Raw genomic sequence first — 23,528 nt, forward strand, 5'->3', positions numbered from 1 at the left:
TTACCATAAATATGTTACTTGATTCTGACTTTGAATAAAGAGTTTTACTTTTTGCAAAGCTGGACAATTTTATTTGTCGCTTTCAAACGCGAGAAAATAGTAGTGAATCATGATTTGAACGAAAATGTGAATCAATAGCAAGAAACAAATATAATATCTTCAATAGTTATTGAGTTGCTGGTGAGTAGAAACAAATAAGCAAAAAAAGTGCAATGAACAAGTTAAGCGGTTGGGTATTGGATTTCGCGGGATACAAAAACAAAAAAATCATTCTCTGGGCCTCAACTAGCTCAAAAAAATATCATTTTGTTTGGTATTGGAAGACGGTATTTAGCTAGCACAGGTGAGACCCATAGGAAGATGCTGTGTCCATACAAAGTGAAGAAACAGTGAAACCTTCAAAAAGTGAATAAAAATATGTCTGTGAAATTTGTGCTTGTGAAAAGGTGCATACGGTTGGGCTCAGTTTATATTGCTGGTAAGCATAACAGAAGCGCAACCATTGGATTTGCGAGAGTTAACTATACAAAGCAGTTACGAAGTGGCAATGTCGCAGTGGATATAAAATATGAGGATAGCCGCCTTAAGCAGCTTGGACTTCCTAGCGACAAAACGAACAGCAACCTTAGAACCATATACGTGGCCACCAAAGCGGCAGTGACTGTCCTTGTAGATTTATCTAGAAAGCCGCTAGCAAGTATCTTTTCCAATTTGATGAGCCACGTTTATGCTGCATTGACCTGCACCAAACTAACGGTGTCTTGTAGCACAGTGCTACTGTAACTAGCTTGGAAACCCTTCTTATTTACTGTGTCGTCAGAGTGAAATCGAACGAGCAGAGAGTCACCGGATGAGAAAATTGTATCGGGAGACTACGGAAAAATATTTAGGATTTAATTGATCTGTTACTTTAACATTGGTTTATGAAGATTATTGTCAAATGATTCATTGTATCTTTTTCTTATGAGTTGGATTTTAATGTGTTTATTTTTAGTTGGGTGTGTGGCAGCGCTATGTAATTAGAACTAGAATTAGTGACTTCGAAAGTTTCTTATGATAAAAAATGACTATCATGCCCAACTAACTGCGTCATACAAATTAAGATAATTTCTGTCCTATTTACCTCGTATCCACAGAAGCGACCAAAACGCACTGCGCTATCTGTTGGCCCGTCAAATACTTCTACAAAGTCGTAACTGCAGTCAGTCTCGTCCTCTACCTTCAAGGTAAAATGTATTAAAATAAAGCGCAACACAAATTATTAGGCTCGCTTTCTTGTTCAATGAAATTAACAAAAAAAAACAATATCGCGGTGTCGTGAGGATACGGTTATGTATTTCTGTAAACATTCTTTATTTACTACTAAATGGGACGATAAAAAGGAATGAAAAGGCAGTCAATCTTACCCAAGCCTATATACTATAGTATTGAATAAAGCATTATTTTTTACCTCAAAAGCTCTGAACATTAGTTCAACACCATAACCATTACTAGCGGTTATAACCCAGTCACATTCCCTCCCATTAACGTAGATGGTGTCGCCGTACTGTGGGTGGGAAAATAGATCCTTTGTGCGGGCGCTTGCATTTAGACTTCCTCCACAAACTGGAATAAAACAAGAAACTTTAATTTGCTTGGTCGAGTTGAAAATACGAACTACGTATATAAAGGTTAAAATGATTTAGGTTATAAACCTGTGCATTTTTGTGTAGATTAGGTAAGTAAAAATATCTATAGCATGTTCAGCGCGTTTTTTACATGATGTAACAAAACTTTATCTTCGCAGAGCGGAACAAGGATAGTCGGTATAACATGGGTCTCCACACACCTCGTGCCCGCTTACGAGTTGCCACATTTATAACTTTGTAGGTAAATGATTTCGGCGTTTATTTTTACTTTTTTGGTAGAATGTGTTTTGGGTGAAACGCAATGTACACGTTTCAATAATCTCGTAAAATAAGAAGTGACACAGTATATTTTACCTGTTGTATGCGAGGCAGAAAATCCACGCTTTTGAACGGATGCATCGGAGAAGAATTTAACGAACATGTGAATACCACTTGCAACAACGGGACTAGGTTTCTTGCTGCCACAGTATCTACCTAATATTGGGGCGGTGGAGTTTGAACCATCGTAAAGCTCAAGGTGGTCGTATGCACAGTCTGGGTGACTTTCCAATTCAAACTCGTTAAAAACCTGTTAGAAAGATACATTATATACCAAAATGTTAAAACCACGTTTCACAAAGAGCGTTGTTAATTGTTAGAAAACATAATTGGGAAATATGGGATATCTTATGCTATCCATCTTACCCCAAAGAACTATAAAGAGCATTTGTTCGCAAATAATAACCCTGTCTTCAAAACACTATACCGCTCACCATTAACTTTATTATTGGTTAAATAAATTTATATCACGACTCACCAGTTTTACTCTGTGTCCAGCTATTGTCGATATATGCCATGTACATTCTTTCCTGCTTGGGTATTTGTTTGGCCAATTTGGGCTGGTTATCTCGCCAACATAGGACGTTACGTCGTGCTCACACCCGGCTAGAAACAAAAGTAAATAAATTTTATATGAAAACAAAAAAAAATCTAAAAAAGTCGTAAAAAAGTTGTTTGTTGCAAAATTGGTAAAGCGCTATTATTTAATTTGAAAATTATAAATATGTTGTTGTTGTAAAACGTGAGTAGAATTACCTTCTTTACAGCCATGTCCATTGCTGTGGAGAACGTAACCGTTTCTGCAACTGCACATGTAGCTGCCAACCGTGTTGACACACACATGCATACAACCCCCGTTTCTTACTGCGCATTCATCTCTGTCAGAAGTGAATCGAATTCGAAAGCCTAGAAAATACCGGTATCATAATACCTAAAGATCAGTTTGTTGGGATAGAATCAGGAATTAATAGCGGCCTATATGTTTATTAATTAAACAGCATAAAATACTAACTGTTATAGTTCCAAGAAAAACGGTATATGAACTATCGTATAAAGCAAGCTTAAAGGTGATTTAATCGATAAGTTTCAAATCAGTTGTAATTGCCCATGAATTTGAATTAATGTAAACACTAAATCATTGACATATATAGCAACACGGATATATGGTAAGGCTCGTATTAAAACCCTAACGAGATTAAGATTGTCTTTGCAAGTCTGTGAAGCGAAGCTAAGGAACTAAATAAATAATTAATGAGAATTGCAATACTACAATTCTAATTATAGCAAGCTGCATGGAAATGAGATGTTTACCCGACTATAAAATCGAACGATGCGAAACTATTACTTTTAAAAGAACTTATAATAACATAATAACAACTTTTATTTGTCTTTTTGATTACGGTAGCAAAGATTGAAAACTATTTCAAGCCCAAAAAAACAAGATATAATAGGGTGGGGGAAGATGGGACACCTTTAGAAACTAATATCCAAATATCCTGATCGTGTTTTTAACAATTAACAACGGTTTATGGGAGTCGTGAGGATACAGTTCTATAATTTTTTTAATGTTTTTTGTTTTCTACCCAATATAACGAGAAAATAGACTGAAAAGGTGTCCCATCCTCCCCCACCCTACTATATAGCGATTTTCTATTGCGCTGTGAGACATTTTTCGCAAAATTTAACTATCTTGTTATCTTAATTAATCTATACATTCATGAGCTTCAAAAATCCAGTCATTATAACCAGAGTTATACAGCGTAAACTATACTATAACTATAACGACCAATTTACCTCGTTTTGCAACAGTGTCGTCCGAATTGAATTTGATTCTCATTTGGTTAATAGTAGAAGTGATAACAGGGGGTAACTCAGTTCCGCAGAATTTTCCATGGAATGTCGATTCGTCAGTAAGTCCGCTTCGTACCTCAACGTAATCGTATTTGCAAACCTGCGATTTGAAAGCAAGTTATAGTGTGTATTGCAGAACATATACTATATAGCAAGAAAAAACTAAGCGAAAATAAATGGACAGAGACAGCCGTTATAGCACACGCCTGCTAAGATATAATCTGTAAAGGATATGTTTCTATAACTCTATGAATACTATTTGTTTACCACATAATGGGACAAAAGAAATAAAAGAACGAACCATCTTACCACAACCCAAGATAATTACTAATGTAAATGTCTTGTCAAAGCATGAGAATGTGTAAACTGCTTTATGCCCGCGTGGCGGAAAACGTCAGTGGTGATAGCATGGGCGTTCTGTTTCATACACCTCGCATTCGCTTACGAGTTACCACGTATGTAACTTTATACTGGTTGTTTCAATATACTGTACAACTTGTGGGTAAATGTTTTGCTATACATACTTCATTTCCTTCCAGTTCAAATTTATCGAATTCGATGGTTATCCTATGTTGTGGTGGGGCTACTATCTGCCAGATACATTGCTTGTTGGTCGGGTATTCACGAGGCCAGTTTGGTGACGTAATCTCACCGTCAGGAGTAGTGACGTAACCGCCACATGCAGCTTCGCATGTCCTGTGGTGGAAAGTAGAATTAAATGGTTGTATAGGCCAGGGCTGCCAAAACCGGGATAACGAGCTTCAGGGGTCACAAAAAACGTACCAGTTTTACACAGTACAGCACAACTTTTACCTTGCCAGCTTTTTTAAAAGAAATAAAATTTATAATTCTGGGTTTTACCCGCAATTTAGCATAATAGTAAGGACTAAAACATTTTTAACCCAAAAATATTGTACCTTCCACAGTTCTACATAGCTACTATGCTTTGGGTGTATTTTTACACACTAATCATCATATTTTATTCATATGAACATGTGTATAACCGTTATCACTTTATCGCTGATATAGTACTTACATTCCGTCGCGACTGAGCTCATAGCCAGGATAACAGGCGCACTTGAAACTTCCCAGGGTGTTGATACACTTCTGTTGGCATCCTCCGTTTGATTCCAATGCACATTCGTCTCTTTCTTTGAAAAACGAAGCGGCGAAACCAGCTTTGTTGACAGATGCTGTATGGAAGATATGGTTAAAAACACCATTTATGATGTCAGGAGTAGTTTTATAGCCTGCTATATTTAAAGTAAGTAAGCATACGAAGAGTATGAGTTGTCTAAATTCTCAGCCATATATGAAAAAAAAAACTTCCCCAAATAATAATCATCCACAAAGTTACAAATGTGGTAACTCGAAAGCGAGCATGAGATGTATGAAACAGAACACCTGTGGTATATCAACTGTCGTTGCCTGTCACTGGAGGGTATAGTTACATCCATTAGAATACAGCACGACTGTCATTTAAAGTTTAAATACTAAGAGCATCTTACTGCACTTATTGCAAGAGCGCTAATACGCAAATCGTAGACATCTCATGTTATCTTATCTTTAAAACTATTCAATGATCATTACTTTATTGATGCTAGCGTGAAATATCAATGACATATATTCTACATTTGCGGTGGTTGCCTGTATCTCGTACCAGGTTGCTAGTTGTACAAAGTATAATTAACGACGGAACCCCTAAAAGCGTATTCGTGTCAAAATCAAACTAATGTTCATTTAATCTTAATTTACCATCAGATACAAATTTAATCCATAACGTATTTGTGGTGGCCTTGATGTCATCTGGTCTATCAGATCCGCAGAATCTTCCGATTAGTTCCGAGGTTGCGTTCGGGCCATCTCGGACTTCTAGGTAGTCGTAAGAGCAAGTGTCGTGACGCTCGACCTGTGCAAAACAAAAATTGTAAAACTATGCAAGAACAAATATAGTAGGTTGGGATAAAATGGTAAAGTTTCCATTCTGTTTTATCGTTTTATTTAGTAGTAAACAAAGAATATTTACAGAATTATATAACCGTATCCTTACGACTCTAAAGAGGCATTGTTAAAACCACGGTCAGGAAATATAGGATGTTCTATGATATAACGGCATCCATCTTACCACACATCAGTACTACGCAGCTATGTAGCTTAAAAACTATATAGGTTATGTTAACAACTTAAGTTTTAAACCTAATGCTGAAATGTACCTTGAATGCTTGGAATGAGAGGCCGACTTGGTATCCTTCGTCCACAACAACTGTCCAAATACATTCTTTACTTGGTCGATAGTCGTCAGGATAGTTAGGACTTTGTATTTGACCAGAGTTTCTTCGAATGTCACCTCCGCATACAGCTTCGTACTGTTTTTAAATTTAATTAATCATTACAGAGAATACTCACGTACGATTTTTAAGTTGAATGATCGTAAGTTAACCTTGCGAGGCAGGGCAATAACAGTCCGTATTACATGGGTGTTCTTTTTCAAACACCTCGGACCCGCTTACGAATTACCAAATATGTGTGTGGGTGGTCATTTTCATTTTTTTAATGTATGGTAATTTAGCCACATAATTTACATACTTTAGATGCAAAAATTTCAAATAAACGGTTAGATATCTTACCCGCAACCGAAAGCCGCTCCCGTTAAAGTTACTGGTGCTTCGAAATTTCATCCAAATCCTGCTGTCAGTGGATGTAATCTGAGGGGGTAGGTTATTGCCGCAGTATCTGCCTGGAAGGGAGTGGGTGAAAGATTTACAAAAACATTCGTTAATAGTGTATAATATAGCAATTTGTTCCGTTATGAATTCGAAAACGGTAGCGAAAATCAAACGTAGAGAATTATAACAATACTACGTCTAGTGTGATTTAAATGCACAGTAAGTTTTGTTTATATGTGGTATTCTATTTTATATGTAGTTCAGGTCCCATAAAAAGTGAGACACGCCAGTAATAACTTGCTAACAGTTTCCTTTGTACTTGTGATGGTTTAATAAAAACAAAGCGTCGTACAGCGCATTTAAATATGTTTTATTCAATTTTCTGAAAAAAATACTTCAAAAAATCTTACCTATCAAAGGCGATCTCTCCCAATGACCGTCTCGTATTTCAATGTAATCATACCAGCAACCTCGACTGTGAAGTTAAATTGAAGGAAATTACGTAAAGTGCAGTGACACACATGATTATGGAGAGTTTACGCAAGAAATAATGTTCACAAATCACCCTTTGTTGTCTGAATTGAAAAGTAACTTGAGAGAAAGCTGCCTCGTTACGCTTGACGTAAGTAGGAAAACATTTAAGTTTCGAGTTTGAGGGCACCGGCTTTTAAACCGGGAACTATGCACGAAAAATGGAACTTCTATTTTAAAGTTTGTATATAGGCTAATCACGATCTGGTTTACCTATGTTTGGAAAGCAGAAAACTTTGTGAAGTAAAAATTAAAAACTATTAATACAGACATATACAATGGCTTTTCTGTGTGCAACAATTTTTTTTTATTTTTTAATAAAGAACTCTTCTTGTGAAAAAGGGTATTTTATTATACAACGTTTCGTCTGCCATAAAACGAGGGATCTGAAAATTCTACAAAATAATATTTACCTTCGAAATATGTTTAAACTTGTGAAATCCATGACGATTTTTTCCCCAGGTGTTACACTTATTCTCCACTCACAGTTGGAGTAAGCTGGGTAAGATGCTGGCCAGTTTGGTGACGATATGTTTCCAGTTGTTGATTGCATTGTGCTACCACATGCTGAAAGTAAGGGGTTGACTTAGGATTTGGCCGATTTCATAATCTTACTAAAAAGTGTTTTAACGTCTGATATTACTGAAGATGGTTTTCGAGTTAAACCAAAATTGTTGCGTGGCTAAGGCATAGCTAAAGCAAAAAAATTATAAAATATACAGTAGGGTGGGGGAAGATGGGACACCTTTAGCACATGATATCCAAACATCCAGATCGTGTTTTATATACTTAACATCGGTATATGGGAGTCATAGGGATAAGGTTTCATAATTCTTTAAATTTTTAATGCTTCTCACTAAATTGGACGAGAAAATAGAATGAAAAGGTGTCCCATCTTCCCCCCCACCCTACTATACATCCTTAAAATAGACAACAAAAAGTAATAAAATAGACAAAAGTGCTTTAAACAAAAAGTTATAGGATAAATGGTCAATTTACTTGGACAACTGTAGAGTTTATTCGCTTGTATAACATCACCCTCGCTCAGTTGCGTGCGTTGACCAATAGAAGGCCTCATCCCAGTTTCCTGGTCTACCATTGGTCGGATCGTATCCAGAAACATTCCTGAATATAAAATTAGTTTAAACTATTATTCAAAACTCTAAGAGTTAGTAGTTTTAAATTAAAAACAAAAAAAATATTATAACCAACAAAAAAATTAAAAAGATTTTTAAAAAAATTAAAAACATTAATTGGAGAAAAAAAATTAAAAAAAAAACACTCAAAAAGAGATAAACGTTTTTCCCTGTATATCGGTATATTTACCTTTACTAAAGGTGTTCCTTGCGTAGTGCATAATACTGTAGTAATCGTATTTCTCGCCAAGGGAGTTGATCTCACTCGAGTCCATTTGTTCGAAATTGTATTCCTGACCTGAAGAAAAACAATGATTTTTATAATTGTAGGGGTAAGATGGATACCGTAATATCCCATACTTCCTAATCGTGTTTTTAACAATTTACATCGCTGCTTAAAGTCGTAACGAGACGGTTGCATAATTCTTTAAAATTTCTTTATTTACCACCAAATTAGACGATAATAACAAACGTTTTACCCCACACTACTACATCAATAAAGTTGCCAGCATTTCTCACCGGCTTGAATATTCTTGTATATGATTTCTATGTGGTCGTCGCGATCAGGTCTCGTATGTTCGTGCCAGAAACCAATCACATGACCGAGTTCATGAACGACGATACCAAACTTATCGCAATTCTTTCCGATCGAAATGGCTTGTGGTCCAGTCCCTTTGCGGCCAACGTACGAACAGCAACTGTGATTTTAAAGTATGCTCATAAAGTGTCTTGTGATACACATCAAGCCCGGTTTTGAGTTACCCCGTATGTGGCAATGCGATAGATTTTGGGGGGCACGCCATGGGCCATATGGGATTTTTGCCAGGATTAGCCTATGAACCTATGGTAAATATGCTTTCAAGACTAATAAAAAAAACAATCTCAAACGTACAATCGATTGACTGCTGCGCATGGGGTCGCTAAAACAATGATTAATCAAACTCAGGTAGCTTTGTGATTAAAACATAGGGACATTTAAGTTCAAAGAGATTACCCGCAAGGACGGTAAGTGAATCGAATGTAGTTGTCTTCGTTCGTTCGCTCAATAAATGTAAGGCAGGTTTGGCCTTCCCAATGTCTCATGGCTTGTTTGAACATCGCCCTTTGGGAACCTGCAAAGAATTGGGAAATATAATTAGTACCCAACATAATGTAACTGTAATAAGTTGCGTGAATCTAACCCGGAACTATAGTGCTTTGGCAGGAGATTTTTCTATAAAGTAATACAGTCGGGATTTTGTGCTACGAAATACGTATAACAGGCAAAAATCAAGTCTAACAAATTTGATAAGAGAGATATAGTCCGCCTGAATCGTCAGTCTGTTATTCATACAAAATGTTTAACATGATATGGTGATTTAGCATAACTGTTACTCACGAACAAAATGATTCACGAAATTTAAAACTTTCGGAATTTCCGTCCAATACACATGAGACCGGGTATTTAAATTACTGAGGTGTGGCCGGGAATCAGTTAACACCATGAGTCATGGGACACTTGCAATATAGACAAGGAATTATACTGTCGCAGTGACGTGTACAATACACGGTGGTTTCACAGGGTTAAGAGTCGATTTACGAAAATCGGTGTTATTGAAAACGTATCGAATTCCGGAAATCTTTGCAAATAGGTTGAACTGTGCAATCAGAAATTACAAGCAGGCTTTTGTGTACCGGACATGGACAATGTACTTCGGGATGCTTGGTTGATAAGACACGCTTGATGGTTAGCACAGGTGTCATGTTTCGTTGCTTTGTTGACCCATTTGGCCGCTTATCGGTTGTCCGGGTGCCGCAACAAAGTGACTTGGTGGTAACGATGTATATTTGTTTTGCAAGTTTTATCTCCAACGCGATTTATTAAGAAGACTCGCCCAAACAAGAAATGCCAAGGCTAACATGCGTAAACGTATTTATATTTATTTATATATATGCTTTCACTGCGCGAGATTAGTTCGATTTTATCCAATGCTTTTATCCTCGCCTGGGCGGTCGCAACAGCCCAGACGGGCCCAGTAAACCTAAAGGTACTACCAGGCGCCCGTGGAAGGACGCCGCAGACCACGAAAGCAATTTCACCAACATTGAATTGCGGTTTCGAATTCAATACCCACACCACGGACAAGAATCTGCCGCAAAACCGCAATAAATCGAGTAAGGCGATGTTATTTGGCGACAAAAAACGAACAGAGGTTTTGTTAAGTCGAGGTCACGACCGAATTCGAAGTAACCTTTCGGTTTATTCTAAAAATAAAACGTTTTAAAGCCATGTTAGGGAAGACAACTGTTCGAAAACTTGGCAAGAATGGCTTCCGTTGAAAGTATTTTTAGCAGGTTTCGTGCGTATTGTTTTGAAAGTACGACTTCTGCGTCAGATTAAAAACAATTCATTTCTCAGAGTACAGGGCACCAGGACCAAAATAGAAGTGAACTGAAATGCTCGGGAAACAATTCCCGGCTACTTTATGTCGTATTAACGTATTGGGAATTTCCTGCAAGTAATTGAAGAGTCATGATATAACCCCTTATAAGATTAGGTCATTTAATGTGGACGTTATTACGTGTATAAAACAATTAAATGAAATACAAGTTTTTGTGTATAAATTAACCCGTTGTGGACGCATGTAAGTTTTAAAGCTATAATTTCTAACTATGTGTCTGATGTGGGTATATTACACTAGACACGATCTATAGACACATCAGGTCGCTCCAGATCGATAAACAGTTCATATCGCAGCGATCTGAGACACGGGGCGATTCACTGCTTCAAAACAAGTTGTCGGCAGGTGTAAAGTGCCTTGGAAAGCAATTATATCCGTCGCATCCCACTTATCAGTGTAATGGGACCGCATGAGATGCAAGATTCGTTACCGGACACCCGTATACAGCCGATATGCCACACAGGCGACATTTTTTCTTGGAAAAGTAAAATAAGTTGGCAGCACTTAAAACATAATAACGTTGGGTAGTGTGTTACGTGAACTTTGAAAAGAAAATTAAAAACCAAGTTGGTTCCCGCGCAGGAAACAGACACATCATAATCATTTCTGTGTAATTTTAAGTAGGCTACAATGAACGAAAATTGCCACTGATCAATTTCCGGGTAAAATTACGGAAAAGATCAAAAGGGTGGAAATCTTAATCAAGAAGAAAACGAACTTGAAGGTAGCGACGTTTGGAGAATTTTTTAAATCGAATCAACTGGTTTGGGGTAATAACATTAACAGAAATTGGGGCACTGTAATATGTGGAACGTTTTAGTAATTCCGAATGGTGAAATATGGTAGTATTACACCGAAAACACCGTATAAAAGTGACCAAACAGCCTAGGACAATGTACTTTTATAGGCCAGAAATTAAGGAATAATCACGACAAAATCAAGCTAAATTAATGTGACTCGCCCTAATGCCGACTGCCGCCTGTAGATGCCAAAATCTACCTAAAATATGTAAAATCGACTGAACAAAGAATTTTTCTAAGAAAGTTGGCTGCGTAACCCCATCCACGTTTTGGTGGAGTTCGTATTAAACAATTTAAATGTTTTGCAAAATTCTACACCAGGAATTTAGTTCAAGAGTGTACACACTGTTCACAAGCCACCTATCACCTTGAGGTCACTTTCCCAGCGAAAAGTGATTCGACATAGCTAGAAATACAACACTGCAAACTATTTTACTTCGTAATTTGATAAAATAAAGCCGGGCGGTCAAGCGGCAACGTTGAAAGGCATTTATCATGTAGAACTAAGAACTGACAACGGCTAAAATTTAAAAAAATGCAAAGGACAGATCGCAGTAAATGGAAACATAATTACTTGGTGCAAATAGTTACCGAACCAATGCCTATACGAAGAGGTACAAGATACATAACATAATAGAATATGGAGTTATTTACCTTGTGTAAATCTCAGGCTCGGCAAAAACAGCCTATGAAAATACCTAATCAATTAGAAACACTGCATAAACGACGCTTCCAGAATCGCCAAAAATGTTGAAACAGTATCAGACACCTTCCATCAGTTTAGGATAGTATGTTACACTCCCTAAACAAAAAAACGACTTAACCTATCAACCACTGGGTGTTCGATGCTCATGTTTCAGGTGATATGTTGCCGCTACAACGAAAGGCGTTCCGGGACGTTAAGGACAAGGCAGCCGTGCCAAGAAGCGCTAACTGCCTTGAAGTTTCGGAAAATTAGTCCCGTGTGGTTTACAAGTGATTTGGGCCGGTTGTTTACAGGTCGTAATAGTTCAATGCACTCAATCTGTTTTGCATCGGGTAACAAGAATCACAATAACCACGCCTTAAGCATGTATGTATGGAATTGTACCTTTGCTAATTTGGACGCTACACTATTATAGCTTAGTGCAACTGTAATAAATTACGTGAATATAACCCTGACGGTGATCATTAAGTATAGGACGGTTCTTGTGTAAAGAAATACAGCAGAGAACGTTTCTTCATATAAACCGTATATAATAAATTTGTAGTGGTTCTGGTGGGTCTGCTTTTTTAAAACAAGGTGTCATGGCTCAAAAACAATTAGATTCACTGAGTTAGCGCCATTCATTTCGCAGTGTGATAATAAAACGTCGGTTTCACTTCCCGCAAACGTTTTAATAAACGGGATTCGAGTTGGAGGCGTTTTCAATTTTCATTTTCCATGATCTCGGTAATTGGAAATTTGAATAGGACTGGTGGTCTGCGGTTCACGGTCTCGACAGTTCGAATCAGATTAGGAACTTTTTAAAGGAACCTATATGATATATATGGACGAACTAACGGCGAAGGAATTGGGACTTTCAACATTTTTACCGTTTCTTAACTACATAACTAAAATATGTTGTGTTTTTTAAGTAGTTTATATAATTTTTTTGTATGTAAGAATATGCCGGAAGATTTTTAACACACTTTTTTAATTCTTATTGCTGACGATTTTATTCGTACTTCGGTATTTGCCGTGTATTTAAAACCTGTTCGAGTATATGTAGGTATTGTTAAGCATTATACAGGCTGTGTCTGTACAATGGAATTGAATGTCACTGTGTGTTGCTGGATTTGTTTTCGTAGCTGTAAAGTGCAGATAACTACGCTTCGAGTAAGATAGTGCTGAAGCCGATTTATTGATCTATGCGATCTTCAACTCGCATGGAAAAGATAACATGAGACATCCGATGCGGCCACACGCTGTAATGTATATCTTGGTGTTGGGTTACCAAATGACGCGCAAGGTGCATACGTCACTGTCGACGTCACTTAATATTATTTTCAATAGATTAGATATTAACATTAAATGCGTTTTAATGCAAATGTTCGATAGTGACTGGTTATCCCTTGGAGAGATTCCGGAATTGAGTTATGTCTTTCCAATGCACAAGCTGGACCTAATGGGTGTCAGAAATGGCGGAGTGAATAAGGTCATGCACATCCAGAGCGCAAATAAGGTTTGCCGCATTTTAACTAAGTTAAGCACCCGATGCGCGGTGCAGGGGTATACAGGCTGCTGTTCGAGGTGGAAATAGAAAATCCCGGGCCGTTTTCTCTAGGGTTTCCAGAGGCGTCATATACAATAATTGAGTATAACCGGTGAAACCATAAGGGAATAACAGATCGGTTGCTATTTGAACGAAGTTAAGTGCCCATGACACAACCTGGGACCTTTGTGCAAAGATCGTGTGGTTTGGAATTTGAAAGCGACAGTGGAAGTGTGTCGTCGTATAAAACCACGTACACATGCAATATTCATTCTTTATCGTCAAGGTCAATCGGCCATGAATGATTTATGTCAAAATTAGAAGACTCGGCTCGCTGATGAAGCAATTCTTGCATGTAACTGAGTTCGATCCGGATTGTAAAATATATAATTTTGTTCGTACGGATTTTAACAGAAAGTTACGACAATTTTCGCAACACAGTCAAACTTGGTCATTTTTTTTTATTTTAACTGTTTAGTTAAATAATGGTAGCTATTTTTTGGTTTATTTAAAGTTTTTTAGAAAATAAACCCTACTTTACGATTTTAGGCTAAATCTTTTGCAAAACGTGTTTATGGATTTCGTTGAGATATCAAGTTAAAATAAAAATCAATGCCAATTTACTATTTTCGCCGCAAAACTCGTCTGAAATGGCTAATTGTAATCGATGAGCTGCCAAGTGTCTGTTACACGTATATAGTTTATCTGTGCATCTGATCGAGTTTCAGATACTAAAAGGCGACAAAAACGAAGCTCTATTTAGCTACTGACCAAGACGAATGGGTGTTCGTAAAAAACACTGCAAAAATCGCATCAGCGCTTATAGAAGACTACATTACAGAACGCGCATAAATGTGTTGGGGTACAATGGTCCATGTTTTGTTCTATTTTTTCATTCCGTCAAAAACAAATAATATGTACAGAAACATATTATAATCATACCCTCACGGCTTTAAAAGAGCATTATTAATTGTTAAAAACCGACTTGGAAAATATGGGATAATATGTATTAACGGTATCTTTCTAACCCCACAGTACTACATACTTTTACCTTACTATGACATGTCTAACAGTAGAACATTGTTGTAAGCGTAATATTTCAACTTGTATATATATAAATATTTCGAAATTATGCTTTCTTTTCATTGCCGTCACCATAAATGCATTATAAATTTTTTCACTTCAACAAATAATCCCTTGCGGTTTTCGAAGCGAGGTACAATTTCCTTATTTTAACTGTCCGACGTTGTTAAAACGAAATACAGATACGGAAAATGTCATTTCTGTAACCATTTTATATGGCGGTAAACCACTCTGTGACAGAACGGTTTGAAAATGTCCATTTTCGGTCTTTTTGAATTAACCATTTTCAATTAAAATTATTTTGAATACTGTCTATTGTGGGTATTTTAGTGCCTCTTATGCTGCTTATCGTAAAAAGATACGGAAATCGTGCACTTGATAGCAGTAAATATAACGTTGTGGTTTCGCTGAATAAGCAATAACTTCATGTAGACTGAAATCGGTGCAAAGATCTGTGTTTTCATATTTTTGGGCAAGCACGAGTTTCGTGTAGACTTTGCGCGTGTTTACATCTCATATACACCGCTTACATAATCGACAGTACAGTTGTACAAGCTACAAAACAGGCTCGGTTATCGATTTTTAGGTAGCTCGCCTATAGCCTGTTAGATTAGCGTGAGCAAATATAGTACTGGCACGAGATTTTTGGTTACAGATTTGAGCTGAATCCCGAGTTGCCTCTATTAGCAAGTCGATGAGGGGCGGCAGATCGACTGATCTAAATATTTAATGAGTTTGTACACGACTCGAAGTTGGTCCGATGCAACATAGAAGATAAGAACACCGATTGACATTTAGCCGACAGCCCTATAACCAAGCTATGGTGGTAAACTATATGATATCTTACCTGTGAAATTAGCACTGATGGTATACGGAATTACACCATGGGGCCATTTTCTCTCTTGTCGAGCAGTTGCAGCTCTACGAGTCCGTTTAAATACTTCCTCTGCTCTTTGTCGTCTGCTCTTGTACCGAAGTCGCCTGTGTCTATTCCTCCTTCGCCCTGTGACAAATGAAAACAAATTTTTAGATTGCATTTAGACTAATACTATTTCAAAGATATAACATTTAAATCTAAAACGACAATCCCTAACCAACTCAAGTTTTTTTTTGCACTCAGTTTTCCAAACATTTCAGAATTTGTTGGTGTTTTATCTATCGAAAAATGACCAAGACTTTTATTAATCTAACTTTGTAAGTAACTGATGTTTAACTAATACCTTTTCGTTTACGTTTTCTATTTCTACGCCCGCCCCTTCTGCGACCCGCCCTTGCTACGTCATCAATATCCATGACGTCACTCCGTCGTCTGGATACCTCTCGGTCAAGAACCAAAGATAGTTCTCGTAGATTTGGGATTCCTGTTCTTAATGTATCGCCGGTGGTTCGAACAGGCGTATTGGTACGGTTGCCTTGGCTTGAATTGTACGAAGCAAAAACCTGATACAGAGAATATGCAATGATAAAAATATGATGATTTGATTTAAAGCAACTGATAAGAATGGGGTAATAGGACAAATTTGACCTAAATCCCAAGTCTTTGAGGAAAAACCCAGTCATTCATTAAACTAAAATACTTTTTAAAATAGATTCCTATACATGGTGCAGTTTGTTCAGTTGAGATATAGTTATTCCAGTGCGATGACGTACCTCTGACGTCATGTTTGAAGGTGACGCCACGTCAAAATCTAAAGTTGCTTGTTGACGTTGAACGTTCTTTCTTGACTTTCTGTTCCGCCGTCTCTTTTTTCTTCCGCGCCCTTTTCTCCTCCGGCGGTTGGGGTTGGAGCTGGGACTTGGGGGTGAAGACATGACGTCACCGATTGGGGCCCGGGTTGGGGTTGCCGGTGCTTTCCCGACGTTTTGAATGAAATCGTCGGCAGTTTCACCGAAGATATTTTCTACGTCTTCTTCATCTAAAGCAATGTCGCCAAGAAAAAGTCCTAAAAAATTAAGTTGTTTTTTAACAAGGTTGGATTTCTGATATTAGAGTTTCTAGAATTTAAGTTAATTCAGTTAACAATGTAATTAAATGTATTACAGTGTTGGTTTAACCTTTAACGTGAGCTTAAATCATAAAGATTCGCATGTTTATATACCGGATTTTACAACTAATCTTTTACAACGCATTTAAATACAGGATATCCAGTCAATATTAATCCTATAAATTTCACATATAGATTGAATTCAAGCTACTGCATGCGTCCGATAAGAACAATGAAAGTTATACCACTTATACGTATCTGTTTATTGGTCAGAATGAAATTCGATTTTACTGCGTCGACCAAACCAAGCTTCCGCACAAGCCTGGTAGCCTCGGTCGAAAATAATGTATATTGTACGAAATATCGACCAGTAAGTGTATATAGATTGCGGCGTAATGCAATCGCAGGATTTTGCCCAGTCTGTCTGGTACACAAAAAGTAGTATTACATAACCTACTATAAGTGAACGAGTGAAATTTATATTCCATTATTAGCTGAGACCTTTCTATGCTGAATTGTATTTAACAAATAACAAAGACAGTAGTTTTGTAACCTATCCTTTTCCCACCAATAAATTTACAAGTTACATGTTATTTCCTTTTGATTAGAACATGGAAATACTGTATTTTGCGGGGTTTTGGCGGTTGGGCTATAAAATATACGTTTATGTGAGAATGTGTACACATATACACTGGTTATTTTGAAAAGTCTTGATTTGAATGGCAGTCACGGTCACGTGTGCCCAATACGTCACGGCCGGTGGCGATGTGACGTCACAAAAGTCGTCTACGTCACGGCTAAAGGTGGGGCTAGGTGAAAGGGTGGTCGTTTCAGTCGCGTGACAATCTTTCGCAGTGGCGATCTACCGAAAAATTGACAAACAAGACCAACAGAAGTTCGTAAACGTGGGTTTGGCTTCCATTAAAGCAACCTAGCACCAATTTTGCGGATCGAAAACACTTTTTCTTGTGGGACAGGACTAAAATTTAAAGTTTAATTTGCTATGTCCTTTAGACTTTCTGACTACAGTATTATATTTCAAAACCGTGTGTTTTAAAGCGAAAATGCAGGGAATGGTGTGAATCTAATTCTTGCAGTTTCAGCGACCGATAATTAAAATAGGATTTGCTGTTTTTCGTACACTTTCTCACGCCGATTGTACAACTAGCTGTCGAAGTTGTGGTAAGCTTATCCTAACGAACAACGTCGATCAGTATAGACAGATGTAATTCCTTTCGGCAGATGCCATGATTTTTTGACTTTTAATGATTTTGACATTCTGATTTAAATTTCTTAAAATTTTTGAGCGTTAATAATAGGATTATTACTAGAATTATTGGTTCAACATTTTGGAACACAACTTTTTAGATGTTCTATAAAAGCGAGTTCATTTTTCGCCACGAACCGACCACATTTTCCCACGCAAAAGCGATCAGTCACGTCGCTGCGACCTACAAGTGTTTTGCGACTAATTGCCGCTCGGAAACGGGCACACAGTGTATCGGATGTCCGTAGCATTACAATCGACAGGTGCAGGTGTCCTGCTTTTGAGTGGCCGATTCGAGCACTCTTGGCAGACCGGTTAGCCATTAAAAGGATGCGCAATTACAGCTTACAATGACATACCTAAAATTCATAGACGGTAGCGACAAGCACCACTGAAGGAAATTTGTTTGTCTCCCAAAATAAAACACTCTTTAAGCGATTCGATTGCACGTTCTCTTGCCAACAGTCAACGAGGCAGAAACAGTTGCCAATCAAACAGTGCGCGTGCCATTAAAATACCGAGGCCAGTGCCATGCGCCTACGTCATCCGTAACGTCATAGATAAAGCGCATTCTCTCCGGCAGTTAGTTCCGTGGCGGTTACACATCCTGGCCCGGGGTGCGAAATTACGACCGTGAGCTAACAATTTGTCTCAGCTCAGTTTACGAAAAGGTTGAAGGTGAATTTGTTCCCCGATTCGGTTCAAGAGCCTGCGAGAGTTTCTTGGACGACGGACAATGTTGTGAGGGCTTCAAATAACCCAGAACTGTTGTCCTTTCAAGAAGGACAACTGTCAGTCAAGTCGACGGAAACGTTCCAGTCGTCAGTGTTGTATTTGTCGCAACGATTCGGTGAATGGATCTTTTTCACCTGACGACGCGCGCTCCAAATGCGTCATTCCCAAACACGATTGAAATAGCCCGAACGCACTAACACACCGAAAGGGCGAAGTGTTTAGTTTGACCAGCGTTAAAGGCTCCGGTATCTTGTACGCCGGAAAAGAAGCGATTTTGGATGATACACAACCAAAAGCAAAGTACACATACGGCCGGTTTAATCTTACAGTATCATATAGTGGTGTCCCGAGGTCGTGAAAGGCCTTTATGGAAAACCGACGGCGAGCATGAATAAGTTTTGTTGTCGCTGCAGTAGCCGCGCAACCACAACAAGTAATGAAGATAACCATGACGTCGCCAGATCGTTGTTTTGTTTTTAACTTACTTGGTACGTAGGAAGTCTCCTGCTGCGAATTTTCGCCACAACATGATCGCTTTTTTAAAGCGAAGACAGAGATCACGAGCGTTAAAATACAGCGTGGTTCTATAGGCCAAAGTCCATACCACAAAACTTACAAGAAATACAAAAGAACAAATGAAAACCCATATGACGGTAAAGAGTGCGGCAATGTTATATCATTAAAAGTAATAGAAAAGTTCTTTAGGTTTATGACTACAGCTTTCTGGAAACAGAGTATGGACATTTATTAAAGCGGCTGTTGATGGTAAGCGGTCATTGAAAGCAGCGGTCATCATAAATGCAATAAGAAAAAGACCTCGTAAAGTGAGATTCGCTTGTTCGGGTGGAATGCGTTAATATCAGTTACTTAAACGAGCGTGGCCGGCGTATTTAGTCGGTAAATATGGTAGGTGCACAATTTCTTTCAGCCGCAACGTACCTCTTGAACTGCGCAAATAAACGATGACATTCGACGATGCGACGATAAAGAATAAACTATGTATTTGATCAGGTTAGCCATCGAAATGCGGGTTCCGATGCGCCATGATAAAGACACGGGGCGAAGTGAGTAACTTGGACGGCAAACACCTCGTCTCATGTATGATGCTTATCGTAATTCGGAATCAGAATCCAAGAGACCGTGGAAATTGGATTCAGATTTTACCTTGTGCTTTCATGAGTCAACCGAGCACGATATGTGGGGCAAGAACTTGATTTTAAAAAGATGGTGATTTAATTTAACTGGAGTTTCCTATCCAGGTGCCCTCGCTGTCACTTTGTTATTGATTTCGCGACAGTGGGTTAACATAAGACGTCCATAAACAGAACAGACTGTGCAAAAGGTTGTGGCTAATTATAGACGTTTAACGGCGTTGGTGGATACGCTTTCCGATAATAAACTTTCACGGTTCAAATTCGCCGAGCGAGATTTTGCGAGATGGCCAAAAAGTTTAGGTATGCTTGCGTCAGAAAATCGAATTTTGCGGTCCAGGCAGCCATCGCAGTGAGCGACTGATTGAGATTGATGAGCACAAGGTTCCAACTACAGGGCAGCAGCGTAAGCCACACTCGCATATGATCGGATCGATTCGTTACTTCAAATGGTACAGGCTGCGTGCTACGAATCGCAGATAAACATACGATTTTCAATGTATGGTGTTTTCCGCCTAATGGCCTTTATGAGCAGGACACCCACGAGTCGTGAGCGTTATATCATAACCTGTAACCCGAGCGTCATGGTAAACCAATTAACTTGCGTTGTATAAACAAATATTGTCGCGTTTTTACAGCAGAGCAACTTGACCGAAGCGGCATAAATACACTGTACATGTGGGGTATACAGTGATGGAAAAATACAACTTATAAATCGAAAAATGGATATACCTGCTAGACCTAATGTATTAAAATTGTACAAGCGCATCTAAAATGTGAAGTTAATGTAAAATTCAGGTACATTCAAATATTATATGACTGTCGAGTTTAAATTGCAGCAACCACATGCAGCAACCGCTCCATTCATTGGGGAGCTTCAATAGAGAAAATAACCTTTGTCTATTATTGAGCGGGAAACACACTGAATAGATAGAAGAGTATATTTTATTTGAATTGGCGATATGGGAGCTTGAATAAACGGACACGGGCGCATGTAATGGCAACAAATTAGCGTCAACTGGTAAACAATATCAGCTAACTCGAGGAAGTGGGGATGCTATTATTGATGTGGCGGTTAAAGCTCGGTATACTTGAAAGCTGCAAGATTCTTTGAGAAACTGACAATGGGGCATCGCTATTGTTTATGATTGTACACAATGTATGTCTATTGTTGCGGCGGTGTTTGAAGCGGCGGAAGTGCGGCAATCGTGGCTTTTAGCTTCCGACGTACAAACTTAATTGGCGGGCTGGGAGTTTGAACTATTATGTCACCTTGGACGGTTTTTTACCATTGATTGACCGCGCTTTGGGATTTTTGTGCACAGCAGTTCAAGTCTACATGCGGCTTATATTCATTGGCAGCTATATGCGCATATACTTATATAAGCGATTGGTCTTCGCTGATAACGATTACTGTTTACTGATTACGGTCAAAAATGAGCGCGCGTCAACAAAACAGTTTAAGCCGCTACAGATTTTAATGAATAGTTTGCGCTAATCCTTTAGTTTTGTTTACTTGTTGGGGTGGACTTTCATTAAAAACGAGCAACGCCGACCACGAAAGCCTTAAAAATAACAACAATAATTCAACAGATCGCCCTGGGAGAGCATAAGCTGCAAGGAAAACTACCGCCGGCATGTAGATAGTGGATTACACGCGGACATCGCAAATAATCGTGCTTGCAACGTAGTGCTAATTACGATCAAGCCTGGGATCACATAATTAGGTGTAAATTGACTGGGAAGGGTTTTTAATAACAAGGGGATTCTTTTTAACCTTTAGGTTTTAAAACTTTGGCAGTGTAGTGCCTTGATAAATTTACACTCTGAAAATACGGGTCTATATCTAGCGTCGGTTTTGCATATACGCGACCTAATTAAAAACTGCCTTGTACTTAACTTCAAAATTAATAAAACTTACCAAAAAGAAACGGTTTATAAAAGGTTTTAGATAAGATTGCCTTCTCGGGTTTTATAGCTACTCTAAAATATCGTTGATTATTTCCTAAAAACACGACTCTAAAATGTGGAATATTATGAGCTAGCTAACGGCGTATACATATTACCCAACCCTAAATGTATAAAGCTTGACCAGTGTATGTTACAACGAATACAGTGTATGTTACAACGAATACAGTACTTAGTTTTTAGTTCACAAATTAATCACCATTTGCCGTCTATTGAGACGATCAATCCACCATAATCTTGACATTATAAAATGAGTCAGCCGCGTTTTGAGGATTTTGAAAATACCGAGGTCTACGAGACCCCCGCATTGGTAAAATATCCCTTCTCCTAAATTTATGCTTACGCGCTGTTTCATCAAACGATATTTAGGCCACGAAAGTTCTATATATGTAAACAATTCTTAACTGGGGTTAAGAGTTTTAAACAAACATTAAATACGTAATTCCTACTTTCCGGTCGATTTAGCTATGTATGCTCTAATGTTTGGTAATACGGGCTTGTGTATAAAACTTTTACTGTCGTCCAAGCGTGTATCTTATGAGTAGCGTATGGGGATTTCTTTTACAAGTTTATTTGATTGATTGCTAAAACGCATCCCTGAAATTTCTTGAGTTTTAATGAAAGTGTTTTATACCACAAGTAATTTTAGTAAACCAACAGGTTAAGAATTCACTTACTAGCTTTGCATGGGTCCTTTGTATTGGCTAGGCTCTCTTCTGGTAAGTCTTCAAAAAGCGCCGGCGTCGATGAAAGCCTTTGCGTTGGCGATGGTACACTCTGGGCTGCTACCCCGACGCTGTAAGAAAACTCCCGCGGAAAAATGATCATCAGAATTACGGCAACGGCGGCCGAAAGTTCCCTTCTCCGTATCCTCATTGAAAACGGCATTCTAGTGTTCGTTTTAGAAATCCGATGACGGTTACAGTTTTTATTTGTACTGGTGACCTGCACCGTTTCGTATATAGTTTTTGTAACTGACTTTGAAACTTTGCTCTTAAGTTCTGCACTGCAGAAATTTTGTCCGCTGTAGAATGTTTCAGTCTTTCGAAATTGTTTGCACTTGCAATTATTTGCCTCTTTTACCAGCCCTGTATGGGTCGTTGTCACTACCATTCTGATGGCGTGTGGCAAGCGCAGTTAACATATATCGCACTTGGGACTATCGCTTCTTCTACTCACTTACTACTCAGTTACGAACGTCAGTCATGGCTCTTGTCTTTCCAAAACCCGCACTCGAAAAAAGAATCTTGCGCATTCTCCTTTTTTCCTTCAGACAAACACGCCAGCCACGCGCTCGTCTTATACCGCAGGCAGAGCTTTTCCGGCGTTCCCCTAATGTTAATCAGCAATAAAATAAACGCCAGAATCAATACGGTTTAGTAATTAATCGAGACCACTTAGTACTATTACTCGAAAGTGTATAGCGCTATATAAACAAGTAGAGTATAACTGAATCACTCAAGAAACAACTCCGAATACAACACACACATACAAGTTTTCCTAATACACACATAAGTCTATTTCCTGTTAGCCATATCTCCAATAACCGAATATGAACGCATTCCCCCTCCAAAACGTGTTTATTCTGCTATAATCCGGCACTGGCACACTATATTTTATAAATCTTTGATCATCTCTACGCGAAGATTGTCGAATGAACGCAATACGACCTGCATTTATTATTTAACATCCAATCACAAGTTCATTTTAGTTGGCACTGCCAAATAATGCGAA

General features: G+C 38.3%; 1 protein-coding gene across 1 annotated transcript; it reads right to left on the reverse strand.

Moving 5' to 3' along the window:
* Positions 1-42: 42 nt before the first annotated feature.
* Positions 43-23,013, reverse strand: LOC149727135 (bone morphogenetic protein 1-like). The gene is made up of 22 exons (XM_089890494.1): positions 22,472-23,013; positions 16,339-16,631; positions 15,909-16,128; positions 15,536-15,691; positions 9,125-9,242; positions 8,650-8,828; positions 8,321-8,428; positions 7,994-8,119; positions 7,408-7,561; positions 6,874-6,938; positions 6,425-6,534; positions 6,011-6,163; positions 5,553-5,706; positions 4,834-4,990; positions 4,322-4,493; positions 3,741-3,897; positions 2,703-2,852; positions 2,425-2,552; positions 1,983-2,196; positions 1,451-1,605; positions 1,124-1,219; positions 43-872 (listed from the first exon to the last, which is right to left on the reverse strand). The coding sequence occupies exons 1-22, from the start codon at positions 22,905-22,907 to the stop codon at positions 726-728; spliced, it is 3,648 nt and encodes a 1,215-aa protein (XP_089746620.1). The 5' UTR covers positions 22,908-23,013; the 3' UTR covers positions 43-725.
* Between the last annotated feature and the right edge of the window lie 515 nt (positions 23,014-23,528).

Source organism: Ciona robusta, chromosome 12 (assembly GCF_009617815.1).
Source record: "Ciona robusta chromosome 12, ASM961781v2".
Classification (NCBI taxonomy): Eukaryota; Metazoa; Chordata; class Ascidiacea; order Phlebobranchia; family Cionidae; genus Ciona; species Ciona robusta.

Coding starts and splice junctions, on each gene's coding strand:
- LOC149727135 (XM_089890494.1), bottom strand. CDS start 22,907: ATGGTAGTGACAACGACCCATACAGGGCTGGTAAAAGAGGCAAATAAT. Junction 7,562..7,993: donor TAAACTCTACAGTTGTCCAA/GTAAATTGACCA, acceptor CCTTACTTTCAG/CATGTGGTAGCACAATGCAA. Junction 5,707..6,010: donor TCTCATTCCAAGCATTCAAG/GTACATTTCAGC, acceptor TGTTTTGCACAG/GTCGAGCGTCACGACACTTG.